General features: G+C 41.8%; 1 protein-coding gene across 2 annotated transcripts in view; it reads right to left on the reverse strand.

The window, feature by feature from the left end:
• Positions 1-21745, reverse strand: part of Nsf (N-ethylmaleimide sensitive factor, vesicle fusing ATPase) — a 132378-nt gene that overhangs the window by 89651 nt on the left and 20982 nt on the right. For both annotated transcript variants that reach the window (XM_028780624.1, XM_028780625.1), the window contains exons 2-8: positions 19546-19631; positions 17636-17735; positions 15249-15288; positions 6700-6866; positions 3183-3290; positions 2717-2792; positions 3-158 (exon numbers count right to left, since the gene is read on the reverse strand). In XM_028780624.1, coding sequence (XP_028636457.1) covers positions 3-158; positions 2717-2792; positions 3183-3290; positions 6700-6866; positions 15249-15288; positions 17636-17735; positions 19546-19631 — 733 coding nt within the window. The remainder of the gene's footprint in view (positions 1-2; positions 159-2716; positions 2793-3182; positions 3291-6699; positions 6867-15248; positions 15289-17635; positions 17736-19545; positions 19632-21745) is intronic.

Genomic DNA, 21745 nt, shown 5'->3' on the forward strand with positions numbered 1-21745 from the left:
ACCCATCTGTTCCACAATCTCAGGAGGGAACACCCGAGAAGCAAATGCTCTTCGGAAAATATCTGAAAACTCCTTATCCAGACCGCCGATCCCCATTTTCTCAAAGTTCCAGTCGGGATTGATGATCGACTGGCGATTTTCCTTGGTTTTAGCTTTGCCTGTGTCAAACAAACGGAATCGAATTTGTGAGGAAAACACCATAGGTAAGTATAAAAAGGACAGACACCCCTGGACTTCAAGATGAACCCACACACAGCCTATTACGTAAAGGCGGATGGCACGCTCTTGGACGACCATCTAGTGAGAGGGGGAAGCCCAACTCTCCTATCTTGTCTGGTCTCCATTCATGGTCAGTAATAAACTTCCAAACCCAACTAAACTGATGCTCATCTAAGCTACCTGCAATCGGTTCACAGAACTCCCTCTCATGAACCTTTAATCCAACCAGATGAACTTAGTTGTTGAACGGAAACACCATGTGTATGTCTGATGTTAACTCCACTAGATTCAGAAATCACTGACAGCAAGTGCTCACTCACAGCTCCTGGTAAGTGTGTATGAGATACACGTACTCACCTAGACCTCGGCCTATGAAGATATGTGGAATGAATCTGATGGCTTGTCACATGGAGACAAGAAACATTCTAAAGACTTTAATGACTGAAAAAGTTAGACTTACAAATTCTCTCATGATACAAACTGTTTAATTTAAATGTCAGACTGCCACCTAAAGTAACTCCAGAGAACCACGCCTGTCTCGGACACAAAGAACAAGATACCTTATAGCACGCTCTAAACAAAAAAGGGGGAAATATGGTTATTACAAAGCCAAAAAAGAAAACATCACACTAAAAGCAAAACAAAACAAAAAATTCAGATAATAATTTTCTGGTTAGAATTTTGTAGGCTAAAGCTTTCCTTTAGAAGGTGATCAAAAGTATTTTGCTTATACTCTACTGCCCTCTTGTGGTCATATTTACTACAAACCAAATTACTATACAAATTCATTTTTCAACTGACATCACATCTTCACATAAATTACTTGAAAACACCTACACTGTGCAAAAGTTATAGAACTGTCTTGGGATAAGTTATTTTAACAAAAAGTATACAAAAGTAAAATATAAGAAAATCACATCATAAATTTCTGGTATCAGTAATAGGACATAATGATATGGCCTTCATAAAAATGTTGTTGGGGGGCATTAAAATTATACTGTAGAGATATATTTACGATGCTTGAAACATCTTAAGAAAAAAAAAAAGCAAATCAAGGGTTACTGGTGTGGCCTGGTGAGTTTAGGCTCTTGTGGACTGATAGCCTGAGTTTGATCCCTGCGGCTCAAACAGTGGAACTGACTCCGAAAGTTGTCCTCTGAGCTCCACACATGTGCCATGCCACACACGCTCAAACACACACATACTAACTATATAAGATAAGTTATAAATACTATACAAATAAAATCCAATTTAAAGTATGGGTTGTTTTAGTGAATACTTGTCCATAGGCACGAGGCATGTGCCTTTGGTCCTAGCATGCTAGGGCCCTGGGAGCCAGAGGTCTACAGGTTCAAGGCAAGTCTGGGCTGAAGATGGCTCAGCAGTTAAGACCATGTTCTGCTTCTGTAGAGGACCTTAGCTTGATTCTCAGCACTCATGCTGGGAAGCTTATAACCACCGACAACACCACTTCCAGGGGATCTGACACTGTCCCTCTGGCCTCCAAGGACACCCGTACACAGTACACATACTCACACACAAACACAGACACACACCATGAAAAAAATAAAACAATCTTTTACTAAAAAGGTAAAAGAAAAAAAGCAGAAACTGGTAAATTATTGACTAAAGAACAACCAAACCAAAACAAAAATCCCCCAAAAAACAATAAAATGCCCCCAAATTACATTTAAACAAAGTTAAGTAATTTTGGACAAGGCTGTATAGCCAATGAAAATCTCTACTCTATCGGGACAGACATGAACATAAATCTGAGTTAGCACATTATTACTTAGATGAGCTGCTATTCCTAGAGATGAAATTGCATCATTTTAGCATATCAAAGTAAGGCTAGAAAACAGGGTCCAATCTGTTGGGAAGAGTTTAAGCACACACTCATCAGCCGGTCACTAAAGGACAGTGACAGACTAAGGTCATAAAAGATAATGAAATTCTGAGGAGCTGTCAGAACTATGAGTAGGGTGGGATGATCGTGAATGAGACCCTGGAAGAGAGAAGGGGCATAACGGAAAACCCGGTGAAATCCAAGCTAAGACGGTAGTTTGGGCAGCAGCAATGGCTCTATGGAATTTGTCTGGGTAACTGCACTGTATGATAGTCACACCAGGAGAAACTGGCAACGGCTACTGGGATTCTGGAGCTACATATACAAATCTTCGTGAGCCTAATATTATCTTAGACTTTCAAACAAACAAACAAACAAACAAAAATCTAAAGTCATTGTTCCCTTTGAACTGTTTTAAGTATGGCTAGGAGAAAAGAAAATGAAAATATGCCTATGTGTTTCACACTGTTACAGCTGGACGGGCACTCCAGTGGAAGGCCCGAGATCTTGTATCAGCACATCTGACAGCACAAGCTTTACAGGAAGGGTCTCCCTCCCCCGCCCCACCTGAAAATCATTTTACACAACTCACATGTAATATCAGAGACATTGCCACTTCATTTGAAATTTTCTAAAAACTGTAAATCTTACCAATAAGATTGAGTGATGAATTTTCGGCTTTTTCAAATGCAACTTGACTGTTTCCAACAACCAGTCCAACCTCAATCTGTACAGAAGGATGATAATTAGTACACTGTAGGCGTTTCAAAGCCAGGCTAGACTTGAGGGGGAAATGAAGTCATCCGAGTTATGTTTGCTTTTCTCACAGCTATCTTCCACAATTCCTACACGGCAATGTCTGTGTCTTCACAGTTCATCTCCTTTGATGCACACTAGATACCGGTATTCAGCTAGTACAGATTAATAGATCTGCAATTAAGTATGTTTCAATTTCTAGGTCAGTAGCAATACTGGCTACAGCAATGGTGAGGTCGTAGGAGCTCAGAGGGAGAACACACAGTATGGAAAGCTACACCAGACGGATAGTAAGAAACATATCACCCTGTGCAAGTCATGTCAAAAAGATTACCTAACAGAGACTAGGAAAAAAGCTTACCTTCTGCCTTTTGCCTGATGCAGGCTCTCCCTTCAGGATGCTGGGATCCATGGCTTCAATGTCCTTCACCAGTAATCCAAAGAGCTTATCATTGAAGCTAAAGACAAGCTATGGAGAGAAGGAAGGGGAGGAGGGTTAGCCCATGGCACAACAGCTTCCTGCTACATCACCAACATTTTCCAAAGGTGAAAAACCAGTTTTCTCTTGATTGTCCTTCTCGGGTCCACTCCACAGTCACTCCATCACAGACCCAGTGACAGGGAAAGGAAACGTGTGTGTTAGTATGACAGGACTAATTAGTGTGACTTAGTCAACACTCACAAACACTTTGGGAAACTACTAGTAAGAAAACCGAGATCCAGCAGGGCAGTGATGGTGCAGACCTTGAATCCCAGCAAGCAGGAGGCAGAGGCAGGAAGATCTCAGCAAGCTCGAGGCCAGCCCAGTCTACAGAGCAGACAGTCAAGGCTACACAGAGAGACCCAGTCTCAAAAAGCAAACAAACAGAACAGATGAGTTCCAAAAACAGATTAAGCATCAGGGTTCAGACACAGTAAATGACAGTGTCAGGTCAGACGTAGCGCTGTCATTGTAAACATCAGCCCTTCCTATAAGTAATACAAAATGCCAGCCACACAAGTGTAGGAGCCTTGTAAACCCAATGGTCTGCTTAGCAAGTACCTGCAGAGAGAGTGTCTTCAACAAGCTAGGCCTCCTGTATGTGTGGAGATGTCACAATAAATGACTCTGCCATACAACTGCTGGAAAGAATGGTCACTTGGTTGGGGTCAGATAGGTTTTACATTATATATACAAATGTATATATGTGTATGTGTATCTATCTATCTATCTATTCTCAAATACTCAAATATTTTCATGGTCTTACAGATATCTACATCTTATTGGGTTTTTAATTATTGCAAACATCAGAGAGTTTCAATTAAGTCCCAAAGCTAAAGTCAAATGGTAAAACTCACAAGCTGAATACAAATAGGCTTAAAATTTTCCAGGAATCCAGAAAGAATACAGCACAGACAAAAATTAAATAAAATAAAAAACAAAACTCCAACCCAACAGCAATGGACAGTAGTCAACAAATACAGTTGGTTGGCAACTAGGAGCCTTCTAGACTACCTAAGGCAGACAGCAGCAGCTTGAGCACGACGCGGGGCCTTCCACCTAAGAGTACAAGGCTTGGCACTGCTCCGTGCTGTTCCAACTAGAAAGTTCTGCAGCAGCAGAAACAGCATCTTCTCTGTTCCCTGCTGATCTGCCCTGCCAAAAACAGTGACTGGGATATACTTCATGCTATTAAATATTTACCTCTTATCTAAGTCCCTAGCTGTGCATCCATGAGCACAGGATTTATCTTCTCTGGACCTAAACTTCTTCACCTGGGAGGAAGTCAGACAGGAAAATATCCAAGGTTCATTTTAATTCTAATGCTTTCTTCTTATATTTAATTTTCCCTTCTTTTTTGTTTAGTTTGTTTGTTTGTTTTTTGGTTTCTTTCTTTCTTTTTTGAGACAGGGTCTCACTATATAGACCAGGCTGGCCTGGAACTCAGAGATCCTCTTGCCTCTGCCTCCCCAGTGCTGGGATTAAAGGTGTGCATTATTACAGCCAGCTAACTCTCTAAGGCTTTCCTTTAAAAACACACTGTATTTTGTTCCTGTATGTCAGTAGTTCAGGTTCTGCCTGCAAAAGTTTAATACCATAATATACGAATACTTTAGACTACAATCCTTCCAGATTTACCAGGAAAAATGAATTAAAAGTAACACTCCATCCACTCCAATAGCTCTTGCCGTCCACTGCTGCTGCCCTCCCCCTCAGTTAAGTTCCAAGACAGAGACCTCAGGGCAGGATGGGGGCATGGTCAGCACACTGCCGTCAGTGCGTGTGCTCAGCAATGCCAGACACCTTGCTCCCGGGAGCCTGCTGTTTACTTTTAAACTTATGAGGACCCAAAGAGCTTCGATGGAATGCATCTACTGGGATTTACCATTCTAGAGATTAGAGGAGAAAAAAAGTAAATGTGTCCATTTAAAATAAAATCACTAAGACAAAAAACTGTAATGGCAAAAAAGGGGGTAGTAGCCCATTTTTGCAAATCGCTTTACTGTCTGGCTTACTGGGGACAGCCAGATGTTCATATCTGCTCTGGTAGTCAGGGTGCCCGTACAAACAATGTATGGCTTCACACTTGCTTTTTAATTATTTTGAGACAAGGTCTGGTGTAACCCTGGCTGGTCTCAGACTTCCTTTGTAACTGAGGACAGATGACCTTGAACTCCTGACCTTCCTGCCTCTACTGCCCTGGTGCTGGGATTACAGACACTCACCATACCTGGTTTTCTTTGGTGCTAGGGCTAGTGGTAGAGCCCAGGCTTCATGCATGCCGGGAAGCAGTCTACCAGCTAAGCACACTTTACGTTTAATAGGATGTTTTTTTGTAGGATATTAACCATCTGAGAGTACTGAAGTGTAAAAAGGTAGCGCTGGCGAGTGTTTCCAGTGGCACTAAGCCGAGACGCTACAATGAACTTGATGTTATATAGACTTTATTTTCTTAATCTCTGGAAGACCACACCCCCACATACACCAAAAGTTGAGACCTACTATGTATGTGCATGCCCACGTGTATGCAGCTGCAGCTATGCATACAACCAACATGCGTGTAGAAGCCAGAGAAGAACCTCAAGCATTGTTCCTCCAGTGCTCTCCACACTATCCCCAGCCCTCTTATTTTTGAGCCAGGGTTTCTCAATAAACCCGGAGCTTACCGGTTTGGGCTGTGCCAGCTGGCCAGGGGCCTCAAGGGCTCCTCTCTGCCTTCCCATGGGTAGAACCACAGCGCAAATATCCCACCACTCCCAGCTCTTTGCCTGGGTGCCTGGGTGAAGCTCGGGGCTCCATGCTATCTCAGCAGGCGCCTTACTGACTTCTGAGCTATCTCCTCAGCCCCAAGGTCTGCTTTTCTACAAAAACACACTAGTGACACAGGAAGACTTCCCAGAAACAAATCTCATGTCCCACAACGAGAAAAAAAAAGCCATTTCAGACTATGTATCATTGCTGTGTTCCCAAATTTGCAGGGAGAAAACTTGTTGTGACTATACAGGACATCTTAACACAATTTCAAAGCCTTTCTGAAAAATGTTCATGTCTGTGTTGTGTGCCATGTGTACCCTTGGAGGCCAGCCGCTGGAGGAGAGCACTGCATCTCAGCTGGACATACCAGCAGTTGTGAGTCGCCCCAAAGTGAGTGCTGGGCCCTGAACTTGGATCCTGCCGAAGAGCAGCCAGTGCTCTTGACTGCTGAGCCATCTGTCTGGCCTTCTAAAGCTGTGTGGAGGCTTTTGTGAACAGACTCCTATAGGTTCGGCAAACTCACTTCAATTTGCATGGAACTTTTCCTATGAAAAGCTCCGCCTCTGAGCTCTTCCAAAGCAGAATCCTGGACACCAGCGTTCGGTTGCCTACAAAGGGAAGGGCTAAGTGCAGCTGTGCCTACCTGCTGTCCCACGGAGAAGGCCTGGTTGTTGAACTGCTGGATGAACTCGGCTGCCATCTTGTCGGTGTCATAAGGGTTGGAGTCGATGTTCTTTTTCTGCAGGAAGTCGATCTCGATGGTCATTGTGCCGATGCACTGCTTGGCTTTGTCAAACGAATATACGGCAACTAGGAGGAACCACAGGGATACCAAAACTTACGTATCTAGTTTCAAAGAGTTCAACACAATATAGCAATACCTGACCCAAACTGAGCTCCATGTGGGCCTCCCTGGAGGAACGCATAGGCACAAAGTGAAAAATTAATAGAGATTTCCTTACTCACCTGTGCTAAGAAAAAAATATTAAACAATACTCTCCCTCACTTTTGACCCCTCATCTCTCCATGGCAAAAAATAAATAAATAAAAAATAAAAATAAAAAAGCACATCCCTCCTCCTGATTTAACAGAGGACAGTGTGACAGTGTGGGTGGCCTCAGTGGTTTTGGCACAGCATGTGGTTACCAAAGATGATTTTTGAGTTATTTAAGAACGTGCTACCATGAGAGAGGTAGGCAGACTCCTTGCCCTAAGAAGGTTATCAAGAGGAAGTAAAAAACAGGATGGGGGGCACTTGAGAAACAGTGTTTCCAGGGGTTAGTTTTCTGTAGTGTAAGTTGTAACTTATGCTTCTTTGTAGCACTGCAAGTGTTTTTACAGAGCACCACTGTATCTGGGAGCTGTAGCCATTCCCCAACAACACACAAGACAAGCATAGATAAAGATCTGAGTAAGACAGTCCTACTTAAGCCTTGGGAAGAATTTTAAACTAGCTTTTTAGACCACAATGCCATAAACTTTAAAACACTACTATAATTTTATATTATATAATAACTATTCAGCCCCCTATGCTTAGCTGCACAATACAGAGTTTTCATTGATAGAAATGGGTATTAAAAGAAATTTTCTCAATGATATATAATTGCAAAGAAGCATTTTCAGAGGGAAAAAAAGAGGCTGATTTTTAAAACTCAGCTTGTGCATGTTAATAAGGGCTGGTTTCTAAACAAACTTTTAAAGCAAAAGATATCACAATGCAGCATACAATCCTGGGAGCATCAGGAGAAGCATACAATCCTGGGAGCACCAGGAGGAGCAAAAGGCATTTGACTTTCCCCCAACAAGGCAACTCGATCACGCCCAGCAAGTATGAGCCCACCCTGCCCTGCAGCAGGGCTAATGTATATATGCACTTGTGTCTTGTGATGAGGCCCTCACAACACAGCGGAAGTGCTTGTGAGCAGTTGCCACTGGGCTGGCACTGCTCTGAGTCTGCAGGGCCCCAGGCTCTGGAGCTGCTACATACCATAGGTTTGTCATGCTCATTCTAATCTGTGCTAGTTATGCTTGGTAGAGTAATTGTATAATTAGTTAAAATATGAAAATTTGACATTCTACAATTGTGGAAAACACTTTAAAAGAAGAGTTTGTTCTTAAAAATGAAAAAAAATCAGCTAGGCATGAACAAAAAAAATTAGAAAGTTTATGGATAAAATCTATAAAAAAATCCAAAAGGGGGACTGGAGAGATATCTTAGTGATTAAGAGTGCTTGTTGTGCTTGTTGCTCTTCTAAAAGGAACTGGGTTCAACCCCCCGCACCCTCATGGTGGTTCACAACCATGAAACTCCAGTTTCAGGGACTCTGATAGCCTTCTCCAGCTTCCATGGGCACCAGACACACAGATATACATGCAAAACACTCATACACATAAAATAAATAACAACAGCCTCTTAAAATCTAAAAAGTATTTCAACATGCTCTTTCACATGTTTTAAAAGATCTAAGTTCTCCTTGCATTTCAAAGAAACCCATATAGAGCTCACAACTGAAATTTATACACAAAAGACACAGACCAAACCCGCAAGAAAGGGCCTTTAGCCAACCTTGCAGCTGACTAGCTTCCAGTCCCCAAATGCATGTTTCTATGGTTCTCGTAAGACCGGTGATAAAGGGGCTGGAAAGGGGGCTAAGCAGCTAACCTGTCTGCTTTTCCAGAGGACTCAAGTTCAAGTCCCTATCCCATATGAGTGATTCACAACTATCTGTAACTCTAGCTCCTGGACATCCAATGGCTCTCCACTGGCACCTTCTCCTGCACGTACATACCCACACACATATTCATAAAGACGGTCTTTAGGATTTGTTTCCCAGAGGACGGAGTTCAAAGAATGAAAGAACCAGAGGATGTGGAGGGGCACTGCAAAAGAACATCTGGGCTAGCACAATGGTTCAGTTGGCTAGTGGGTACTCACTGCTAACTCTGATAGTTCAATCCCTACACAGCCAAATCAATGTTAAAAAAAAAAAAAAAAAGAAAAAACCTTCTGGATATAACACGGCTTTGGAAGTCCTGAACACACCAATCTGTTATCCATATAAGAGCAGCTTTAAGATTGGATCTGTCAGCTTTTCATCATGGAAGAGGGGAGGGTGCACAGGGCCTTCCCAGAGGGACTATGGGCAGTTAAGGATATCTGGGGGAAGGGTGTCATTTTCTTCAGTGGTATAGCCATGGATAAACTGTCCATGCTCCAGTAAATAACTTCCCACCCACACTCATGCAAAAAAGTCTAAATAAACTTGGGGGCACACACACACATGCACAAGATATAAACACAGAAGAGCTGCCGGGGAACAGAGGGGGGAGGGGCATGAAAGGACAATAGGAGGGCAAGCATGACTAAGATTTATTATAAACATGTATGAAACTGTCAGAGAAGAAAAACAAACTCTTTAAGATTTATTTTATCGTGTGTGCACGCATGAGTGCCTTCAGAGGCCAGTGGTATCGGATACCCTAGAGCTGGAGTCCTCGGCAGCTGTGAGTGGCCGGAAGTGGGTTCTAGGAACCAAACTAAGGTCCTCTGCAAGAGCAATAAAAACTCTTAAGATGAACCATCTCTCCAGCTTCAAAAAAAGAAATCTTAAAAACATAAAAAATATGGATTTTTAAAATTCATTTTGGACAAGAGGTATGGTCCATTTAGGAATTACACTGGTCAAATAATAAATGTCATTTATTATTTTTTAAACAAAAAAGTCATTGCATGGCTTTCAAATGACTCATCATTATTAAGTCTGAGATTTCGGTGTTTTACAAAGATGTTCTCTTCAAAGGAATTCTTAGTCTGTATCAACAGATCCTCCTGGAACCTAAATAAGTCATTTAATCTCTCTGTGCATTCAACTGTCACATGTGCGTCATCAAAAAGACTTGATTAGGTAAGCCTTAGTGATCAGGAAAACTCCAAGTTCTACTCTAAACTTACTTCACAGATTACAGCCATTTGATTTGTGCACAAAGACTTCTTGCAATTCTTTGAGTAAAACTGCTTGTGTAAATCAAATTTTTATACTTTCACTTGGCATCCTTAAATGGGGCAAAGGTATTTTAAATATTTCAAAAGTAAAATAACAAGAGATACAGTCAGGTCTGGGAGATGTAATAAAGATGAAAGGATAAATTCAAGTTTGGGCCTGAAGTTTTAGAATACTCTCCTGCCTCCCACTCTGATATTCTGTCCTCTTGTCACATTGCCTAGCAACTGTAGGACATAGTCAAAAGCTTAGTAACTTTTATGAGCAAGAGAGATTAGTTGCTTTCCATGTAGCAAAATGCTTCTAGTTTGAAGCATTGAGAAAATGAATGTGTCAGTAATTCCATTACAGGTATCTGCCCGAGACACTCTTGAAGGTTTGTCTAAAGAGAAATCTACAGACAGCTAGAGCAGCATCTGCAAGGGCCAAGCACTGAGAAACACTGATCAGTAAAGGAACACAGAACAAAATCCAGTAAACTCACAACATGGAACACTGTACAGCAATTTTATTAAAATAAAAACTTGATCTAATTTAGTAAAGATAGCTAAAATACTGAATGAAAAATATACTTCATAAGGCTTTCTTTGTACATTATGATACTGTTCTGTGGATTAAAGAATCCAAGGCAGTATAACCTATATGTTTTATGTTATACATACACAACATATGTGCACTATCTTCAACTTGACAGCTATTAGTGAGTGTATGAAAATATGATCACTAAACTGTAGTTATTAAATGTATTTTAGTTTAAGGTCATGCTCCTAAATAGCAAACCAAACTGCTACAATGTCCAAGACTGTGGTCAGCACCATGGACAGTGTAGCACACGGTCAGGACCATGGCCAGTCCCAAAGTGGCTGAAGGCTCCACACAATTATACCAATTAAAGTGGCTTTTACGAAGGCTGGAGATGGCTCTGCACTGACGAGCACTGGCTATTCTTGCAGAGGGCCAGGGAATCCGATGGCCTCACCTAGGCATGCATAGCTGTTGCATCACACCCACACTGATGCACAGCCTCCACACTCTTCACATCAGCCAGGCCCCAGTGTGTCCTTCAGACATCTGCTGCGCCTGCCTTAGTCCAGCTCAGTTGTTTCACTTACAGTTTGAGTCATAAAGTCCCCTTGATTCACCTCTCTAAAGATCTGACTTTAGACAAGAAAGCCACTTCTAGTAGAAGAAAACTGGCTTTGAAACATATCGTCAGTCATAAGATACACCTTTTAACCCATGAAAGTTGGCAGTACACAGTCTTGGTTACTTTTTTGTTGCTATAAGACACCATGGCCAAGATAACTTAGAGAAGAAAAGCATTTAATTTGGGGGCTCACAGTTCCAGAAGATTAGAATCCACCGCCATCACGGCAGAGAGCATGACAGCAGGAAAGCAGATATGGCACTGGACAGTAACAGGGCTTACATTCTGGTACATAAACATGAGGCATGGAGATAGAGCAGCATGGACTTTTGAAACCTCAAGGCTAGCCTCCAGTGACATGTCTTCTCCAACAAGGCCACACCTTTTAATCCTTCCCAAACAGTTTCACCAACTGGGGACCAAGCATTGGAATATATAAACCTGTGGGGAACACTGGCAACTAAACCACCACATACACATTTTCAAACAGAAAACAACTATATTATTAAAAGTTACAATTAAGGGCTGAAGAGACAGCCTAGAAGTTAAGAGCATATATCTGGGTTCAGTTCCTAGCATCTACACAGGGCAGCTTACAACTAATTGGAATTCCAGTTCCAGGGAAATCTGATGGCCCTGGCCTCTGGAGGCAATAGCAGGTATGTAAATAAACATAAACTCACAAAATCATGCAGACACAGACACAGACACAGACACAGACACACACACACACACACACACACACACACACACACACACAAATAAATCTTTTAAAAGTTAGATTTAAAGACACTCTTGCCCTTCTATTGAAACAAATAAGTTTAAAGAAATTAGAAACTCGTCCTACATTCAAATGCATCGCCTCATGAAATATTTAGCCAGGTAGTTGCTCTCGTCTCTGCACGCAGGGAGCCCTGGCCTCTCACGCTGACCTACTTCGCTTTGGTGCTAACTCCTCCGCTCTCCCAGCACCACGCTATGCTTCAGGTGAGATGGTTAAGGGAATCACTTAGGTCAGTGTTTTCTAAAATGTGACTGAGAAGAACGGCTTAAAGGTGGCTGTTAAAACACAGTCACATGAATCAGATTCCCCGAAAGCCTGTGAAACCGTTTCTAAAGATAGACCTTGCAGGTAACCCTTTCAGGTTCATCTGGAAAGCTCCAACTGTGCATCCCTCTCCATCAACCAAGGGCCTCCATTCTCACTCTGGCTTTTCTCGGCCCTCTTATTTGCTTCCAGAACGAACAAAGAGGCAACTGAAGGTAAGCTCAGTGCCGGCCTTCCCTCCAACTCAGGGGGAAAAAAGTAAGTTACTAAAGGTAAGCTCAATGCCGGCCCTTCCTTCCAACTCAGGGGGAAAAAAAGTAAATTGGCGTGTTTCTGGGCAAACACTCCCATGGGATTCTCTTCTAGCACTTTGCTGTCACTTTTCTAAGAGAGGTGAACAATGTGCTGGCACTTTATACTAACTTCTCTCAAATATCATCGCCTTTGATCCAGTTTAAAGCTACTACATCTGAGAATGTCTTCAAAGTCACGGGGCTGAGAGATAACGGTGGCCCCGTGATAGCAATGAGGACAACACACAGTCCCCGGCAGCGGTCCCAGAACACCATGAGAATGGAATCAAGCATACAGAGCTCCCACTTCAGAAAAGAGGGAGCAGAAGAGGAGGGAGGAGGGAGAGAGGGATGATCACAGACAGAGCCTGGGCAAAACCATCTCCCAAAGGGAAGTATAGCTGCAAGCAAGAGTAAAGCAAAGAATCAGAATTGGAATTCAGCCAGGTGTGGTGGTGCACGACTTTAATCCCAGCACTCAGAAGACAAACACAAGAAGACAGACCTCTGTGAGTTTGAGGCCAGCCTGGTCTACATAGTGAATTCCATTTAGCTAGAGCTGTATAGTGAGACTATCTCAAGTAGAGAAAACAAACAAACATAGGCTGTGGCACTCTACAACTCCAGGTACAGAGAAATTATTTGAAAATAAATAAGACTAGAGGTAGCAACATCAATCTTTTTCCTTTTTTTTTTAAATAAATATTTTGGTTGTGAGCTTAGCCTTTAACAGTCAGAACATTTTTCCAATTGTTTAACTGAATGTCTTGTCTTTACGTATGGCCAGGCATCAGTGCATGCAGAGCCGCTGGGGGACAGAGGAGGGCAACAGATCCCCGGAACTGAGGTTACAGAGGGTTGTGAAACTCTCCCTGGGAATTGGGGATTCAACCTGGGTTCTCTGGAAAAGTAGCCAATGCTCTTATACACTGAGCCATCTTTCAGGCCCAATATCAATTATTTTTGAAGACTCGGATAAATAAAGGATGGCACTTTGAGAAGTGTGGCAGTGGAGAAAAAAAAGGCAGTTAGGAAAGGAAATTATGGATTATACAGAAACAACAGAGAAACAGGCCATGTTAACCAGCCTCTCTAATTCCTCTTCTACTTCATACTAATTGTCTACAATAAAGCTTGCACTTCTTCATAGTAACTGAAAAGAACGCTCCTAGACCAATAACCTTATCTACAAAGCCATGAGAAAGATATCTGCTTGAAAGTCACTAAAAAAGCAACATATAACAAAATACTACAACATTATATTGTGAAATGTCTTCCCCAAATATCCATAGAATAGAAAACACACACACACGCACACACGTGCACACACGCGCACACAGACACACACACACGCACATGCACACCCCCCCCAACCCACACCACAATTTAAATCATTTATTCTTACACAAATCTTTTGTTGTTGATTTGCATGTGTATGCATATGTGCCTATATGTATGTGTCTGGGGACAGTGTATGTATGTCTAGGGGAGTGCATGTGCATGCACACACATGCAGAGACCGTCTTTCATTGACTTCTACCTTATATTACTGAGGTAGAGTCTTGCTATACCAGGGGCTACTGACTCTGCTGATCAGAGAACACCCTAGCCAGTTTGATCCAGGGATACTATCTCTGCCTCCCAAATGCTGGGGTCCTAAGTAGGCTACCACACCCACCCGACATTTATGTGGGTGCTGGGGATCTGAACTCCTGGTTCTCCTGCATTCATGAGCCCTAAGCCATCTTCCAGCCTGTGATCTGGGTTTTTCTTGTTTGTTTTTTATGATCTAGGGCTCCAATCCAGGGTTGTGTACACATGCACGTTAGGTGTGCCAAGTAGTTTTTGTCAACTTGACATAAAGTAGAGTAATCTGGGAAGAGGGAACCTCAGCTGAGAAAGTGTCTCCATTAGGCTGGTCTGTAGGCAAATCAGAGGGGCATTTTCTTGATTAATGATTGATGTGGGAGGGTCCAGCCCACTCTGGGCAGTGCCAGTCCTGTAGCTGGTCCTGGGTTGTATAAGACAACAAGCTTAGCGAGCCACAGAGAGCAAGCTTAGAAGCAGCCTTCCTCCACAGCCTCGGCCCTGCTTCCTGCCCTGCTTGGCTTTCTTCAGCCTTGGCTCCCAGCAGGACATGTGAGCCAAATGAACCCTGTCCCCTCCAAGTTGCTTTTGGTCATGATCTTTATGACAGTGATAGAGAGCAAACCAATACACAAGACAGACACTCACTGGGCTATACCCCAGCCCCCTCAAGACTAAATCAGAATATTAAAACTAAGAACAGAAATAAATACAAGACAGGCCATGAGTTTAGCAAACTACTCAAGAGAGAAGTTCAGGTGAATTTATTAAGATTCTGTGAATGAAGAAAGGAAAACTAAGATTTTTTTTTAAGCTAAAAATTAAATTATCAGGGGACATGGAGATAGCTCAGCTAGTAAAATGCTTTCTGCATAAGTATGAGGATCTGAATTTCAGCTCCAGAAGCCAGGTTAGAAATCTGATGAAGTATAGTGATTTTATCACATACTTTATTGAGAAGGGAGGAAAGGCTACACAGCACACAACGCCTCTCTGTTTGGACAGCTGTCATTGGTAATCAATGTTTAAGGCCCAATAATCGATAATTATATAGATCTCAGTAACTGAGAATAATACAGAAAATTAGCTTTAGGTAGCTAGAAAAAAAATACCTACCTTCTATGTCCTGTCCAATAGAAAGTCCAGCCCATTTTCGCTATAAAATAAATGAGAGGAAAAAAAAGACAATTAAAATCAAATCAATCAAAATCAGAGAAATAGAAAAAAAACCCCACAGATGGATAGCTATGAACTCCAGAAAGACTTGTAAAACCAAGACACAGTATGTTGTTATATACTGAACTGTGACCCCCATACCCACCTGGCCCCAAAATGCCAGTCTTTAGCTCCCGGGTTTGTGACTCTAACTATATTTATAATCAGGGTCTTTGCAGACTGAATTAGGATAAGCCCTAAGCCAACGGGACTGGAAATGCAAGGAGAACACCATGTGATGACAGAGGTAGAAACTGAAGTGATGCCAGTCAAGGACTGCCAACATCTGGCCGGCCTTCCTGGAGCCCTAGCCTCAGAGGCAGCGGCTCTGTGCTATCTTTATGAGCTGCCAGCTTCCAGAATTATGAGAGAATATTTTTTAATTTTTATCCATTTTTGTTTTCTTTTTATTATAGTTTAAATTTTCTATTATTTTAAGCTAACCAAATTGTGGTTCCTTTTTTATAAGATAACTCAGACATGAATGTAGATTACATCTTATAGAAAATATACAAAGCTTGACTATGTAGCCCAGGCTGGCCTTGGAACCCGAGATCTTTCTGCCTCCTCTCTTAAGATTAGCATGTGCCACTGAATGTCACCGTGCCGGGTGCCCTTCTAGAGCAAAGCTATCCATGGTGTGAAAAAGTTTTGTACATGGTGATACATCTTACCATATTCACTACAGCAGATGGTTCTGTATTAGTGCACCGCTGCAGTTAGTTTTGTGTGATTTGCTATAATACCACAGAAACAAATTAAATTCATGAAATTAAACTAAAACTAGTCAGATGATCTACACTGCAATTTAAGCTGGGACTTAAACCATGAACTGGTCAGGATTACTCTGTGCAATCTGTCCAAAGGATTTTCGGGTGCTTAGAGTCAGTCACCTGTCCTGACTATCCTGGCAGGAGTCAGGAATAGAATGCACTTAGGTAAGAGTTCAGGGCTACCCTGTCAGATTTAAAATCAGTTATTACTGATAGTGCTCCATAGACTTCTGGGAAAAGTAACTTCTGGCTGAAAACCCACTGCTTGCCTGCTCGTGGGACCACAGTGGGCTCTAGGATGGGTGATTAAAAGGTGCTACACCATGAGAAAGTGCAACGAGTGTTCCCTTGCCAATTTCTTTTTCAGGGGTCACACTCTGCCTCACATCCCCTAAAAGACTCTATAAAACCCATCTTCTCTCTGGCCAAGATGGCGTTTAGCAGCATGCTAGTCAATCCAGACTTTGGAACACAAAGCAGTCACACTGAGGTGTGAGTTTACCTGAACGTCTTTGGATGATAATACCGGTATCCTGTGTTTATCCTGAGAACTGGAATCAGTTACCACATTCCATGATGCTTGGAATGTATCCTGGGAAGATTCTGTTTTGTTTTTTTGAGACAGGGTCTCAATTTGTAGCCCTAGCTAGCCTGGAGCTCTGTTCAAAGTTGGCAAACCCAGTGATAGCCCAAACTTTTTGTTAAACTATATTAGCTAAACTATTAAACTAATCAGTTCATTTATTTTTTTGAGGCAGGATCAGGGTCGCATATAGCCCGAAATTTTAATCTATAGAAACAAATATAAAATTTACATTGCTAGGAATATGGGTCACTGGTGTCAGGTGGCACCTGTGATACTGGGGGTGAGCACTGGGCATCATGACTGTGGAGTCATAATCCCCCCACAGTTTTACCTTCCCAGCTCTAGAGAAGCCCAGAAAGCGAGATCACACTCTTCACAGGTTAGGTCGGACAGCACAGTATTATAAAACCTCTATTATTAGATGCCATTTTATAATTAATATAAATGATGTGTTGTTTGATACGTTTTCTGTTACCCTGAGATTTGGTGTTAAAAGAACATCACACTTTTTCCAATAGCCAACTGATAATACCTCAGACTTTTTTTTTTAAATTTAAAAAACCATGAAGATAATATAAAGGTATTACTGCAAATAGTTGACAAATTAAAAATGTATCTTTAGGGCCAGTGAGATCGTTCAGAAGGTTAAAGTATCTACCATCAAACCCAATGACATGAAACTGAGCCCTGAGACCCACATGACAGATTGACTCCTGCCAACTGTTCTCTGACCTCCACTGTGGTATGAGTGCCCTCCCCATAAATAAGTAAAATATATACTTTTTTCAAAAAAGAATATATCTTTAAATTCTGTATGTAACATCTAGGTGGTTTCTTTCAATATGAATCAATACAGCCAGAGGGCAACGCTTGCTTAAAATGAATTGACGCCTGCAACTTTTTGGCTAAAAAGGACACATTTTTGTTACCTGAGGTAAGCTGAATGCAATGCATCCTGGAACCACTGATGGATGAGTCCTCAGGGTAAATATGTACTTGTGATTGGGGGACGTCCTCACCATCACATGCCTAGAAGACAGAGCACAGTCAGGGTGCCAACGACAACATGGCTTCTACATGTATTCTTCCCATACCCATGTTTGATGGACACAGATAGAAACTTAGCACATAGGAGAGCCTGACAGAAAACCACATACGGGGCTCCCAAAACCCATAACTCAAAATGTCTTCTAGATATAAAGACACCTAGGCCCACACAACAGGAGCAGAATCCAGCCAAATTCTAATGAGAACATCCAATTCAGGCTGGAGAGATAGCTCAGCGGTTAAGAGCACCAACTGCTCTTCCAGAGGTCCCAATTCCTAGCAATCACATGTTGGCTCACAACCATCTGTAATGGGATCTGATGCCCTCTTCTGGTGTGTCTGAAGACAGCAGTGGTATACTCGTATACATAAATAAATAAATCTTTTTTTAAAAAAGAGAGAGAATATCTAATTCAAATCATCAACTTCGTGAGGTTCCCAGTTTACAGGAAACTGAAGCACCGATTCACAGTCCTTGCTATTAAGTAAGAGGAAGATGAATTTCCTTTTCTGAGAGTAATTTCACATATCCCAATAAAATAAAAACAAGCAAACCAAAGGCAGAAGAGGATATATATGAGATAGCCATTAGTTTTTAAGGCTGTTAATTAAATCTTTCCTTAGACTCTCTCGGAGCCTGGACATTATGATAGCAGTGTATAAAACAGATATTACAAATGAAAAATTTCCATGAATACATACAAAAGCCCAACTTCAAAGAACTCTGAATCGATTCGTAAGTTACCAGAAGTTACCCATAATATATCTCATGGTAATGTTCTACCCCAGGAAGCTAATGAGTCCTTTGAGGTAGAAGCTTTGACTTTTGTCAAGTGTTGGCACTATCTTTTGTATATGAGTGAGATGGAGGATGGGAATGGCTGCAGAGCAAACCTGTCAGAGCTACTCACGCCAGGCACACACTCTGCCACTAAGCGTTACCTCCGAACCCACCTTGTCTTTCAACAAATAGTTCTTACAGTGCTGTTATTTTAATGGCTTGCTCTTTATATCCACTATATTTAAGTGGGAAGCTCAGCACGTGTGAAAGAATGCCATAACACTCCCTCACTGATCAGTCTTCTCTTCAATTTGACGTCACAGAACGCTCAATACACCTCCTTCCCATGCTGAGGCTGATTCCAGAAGTCCCCGGGTGGCCTGTTCATATAGATGGCGTTGACCTTGCCAACAGCCTTTGGAAGGTCAGTAGGCGATGTGAATCAGTAAAGATGAATTATGATGAAAAAGCTTTTAAAGACTTGAAGGTTTTGTCTATCTTCAGCTTCCACGCCTCTTATATTACCATAGCAACAATGATCACACAAATAAAACTCCATGAAGGGATCACTCATGTGCTGGGCACTGTTGTGAATGTTTTATTAGAGCAACTTACCCCTCACAGCTCCCTCATTTCATAGATCAGGACATAAGAACACAAAAAAGGGCAAATCCCTTTCCTGTGGTCATCAGTTTGTGACTGTCAGCACTAGGATCCAAACTTGGACAATGAGACTCCAAAGCAAGAGGACTACCAACCATGTTACATAATACTTACATCCAGTGTGTCTACCCTAAGAAAATCAGCTTTTAAAACACTCTATGAATAACACCTAATATGCTGCATTTATCAAAGTTTGACAGAGTAATGACAGAAATATGTAATTCTCATCTCCATTTTCCAGCTTGGCAAAAGTAATTTAAAAAGGCAATTTCCAAAGGTTTCCCTAAAATGATTCTTTGGAATCATATTCTAAAACAATACCTAGCAAGTTAAAAGATAGCTACTCACTGGCCAGACTGGAAATCCTTTTCATTCACAACTGCACAGTTGCTTAAAGATAATTCATCAGTAGGGCATCTCGCAGCTTGCATAGTCTGTAAGAATCAATGATTAGAAACATAAGACTAAGTCATGTTTACAACCTTAAAGAACACTGCAAGCCTCCTGCTCATTGCTCTCAGTCACCACAAACGCTACAGTAAACATTCCTCCATCTTGACTCCTGGGCTTCTTCCTCTGGGATAGCAGCATGCCCTTCATTTGGGAAGCTGCCTGTCTCTCATTTTCTGTGGCCTGTGTGACTGTAAGTAAGAGCCTGTGTGCAGCCAAGTTCACTCCTATCCCCCATGTCTCCCATCTCCCCTGGCCCTAAAGAAAGCACTCCTCCTTACCACACGACTGCATAAAGGCTTTCCACTGTAAATGGTATCAACACTGTCCTACAGAAAGCAAAGGCCACAGACAACAAACACACACTTGGAAACACAGACCCGACAACCAAGTTAAAGTACTTGAGGCAAGTCCGGACTACTGCTTAGAACCGATAAATTCTTTTTTTTTTGCTCAAGCTTATTTGAATTGATTTTCTCTTTCATAGAAAAGAATCATGACTGATAAAATGCAATAAAGTCAAGTAGTAAATTTGATAAAAAGGTGTTATGAAAAGGCATCTTTCTATAAGAAATCTCAAGTGACTATGAATTATATTTCCTATAGATGAAAGGAAATCATCTTTCAGCCTGAGGCAGGAGGAGTACTGAAAGTCCGAGGCTAGACCAGACTACACGGTAAGGTCCTGTCTCAAAAAATAAAACAAAAACCACAAAAAGTTTCCAAACATTTCTCAACAAAAATAATTATATAAGGTGTACCCAAAAAGAAAACCAGCAATCAATGGCCTTTTTGGTTAATACCTACGAGCCAAATATTCTCTTAAATAGTGGAACACCCTGGTATAGTTGAGGCTAGCCTTCAACTCAATATATAGCTTAGACTTGCCCTTGAACTTCTAATCCTCTTGCCTCCACTTCCTGAGTGCTGGCAATATAGGGTTGTGCCACCATGCCTGGTTTATGTGCTTCTGGAGATTGAACCTGGGGCTTTATGCTTGCTAGGCAAACACTCCACCAACGAAGCCCCAGCCTCAGCCCCAGCCTCATGGGTGTTTTTATCCAGTAATGCTTTTGTTCTCTACAGTTTCCTGGGCAGCTCTGACATCAGTAGCCATTATTCTAAGTGTTTACTCTTCAAACTTGAAGCCAAAGCCAATCATACTTAAATTTGTTGCCCAAATACAAATTGATATAATGAACTTTGACCTTTTCTTGTGTATACGTTTTTTTTTCTTTTTAATTTTCATGCTTTGACTATTTGAGACATGTTCAAGACAAGTGGCCTTAAACTGATGACCCTTCTTCCCTTGGCCTTAGGGTGTTGGGATCACAGGTCCCAACAAACTTTTGGGGTTTTTTTTGGGGGGGGGTGTTTATTTGTTTGTTTGGTTTTTCAAGACAGGGTTTTTCTATGTAGCCCTGGTATCCTAGAACTGGCTCTGCAGACCAGGCTGGCCTCAAACTCTCAGAGATCTACCTGCCTCTGCCTCTCAAGTACTGAGATTAAAGGCATGCACCACCACCGCCCAGCTGATATTAGTACTTCTATTTATTTTATAGATTTTATTGAAGATAAGCCTTCCAGACCTAATGACACAAAAAAGCCTCAAATTCTGTCAGGACTTTTAAGTTTCATTGCACAAGATGAACTTCTCCACCTGCTGAAAGGCACGGGCTAGTTAATGCAGCGCTTTACAAAAGCGTATTTATGTTAATCAGGTACCAGCACAGCTACTCTCCTAGAAGAACAGACACAAGTCCTGTAGAAAAAATGAGCAGTCATTGCCCTATTCACAGGTAAATTACCAACACAGGTTGGTCAGAACCAGAGGTGTGCAGGAAGGATGTCACTAGATGTCCCTGAGGTCTTTTTATCTAACAAGGTCTTTACAATACTGACTCTTCCCTACACTCCACATGGAGATAGGAAGTAGCATCACTTTCTTCTTTAAGAAATTATTTTTATGTATGTGTATGGGTCTGTGTGATAGACGTCATATGTGTGTGGGTATCTGAGGGGGCAGAAGACAGTGTCAGATACCCTGTAGCTGGAGTCACAGATGGTTGTGAGACACCCAGAATGGGTGCTGGGAACC

Source organism: Grammomys surdaster, unplaced genomic scaffold (assembly GCF_004785775.1).
Source record: "Grammomys surdaster isolate TR1022 unplaced genomic scaffold, NIH_TR_1.0 371, whole genome shotgun sequence".
In the NCBI taxonomy this organism is placed as follows: domain Eukaryota; kingdom Metazoa; phylum Chordata; class Mammalia; order Rodentia; family Muridae; genus Grammomys; species Grammomys surdaster.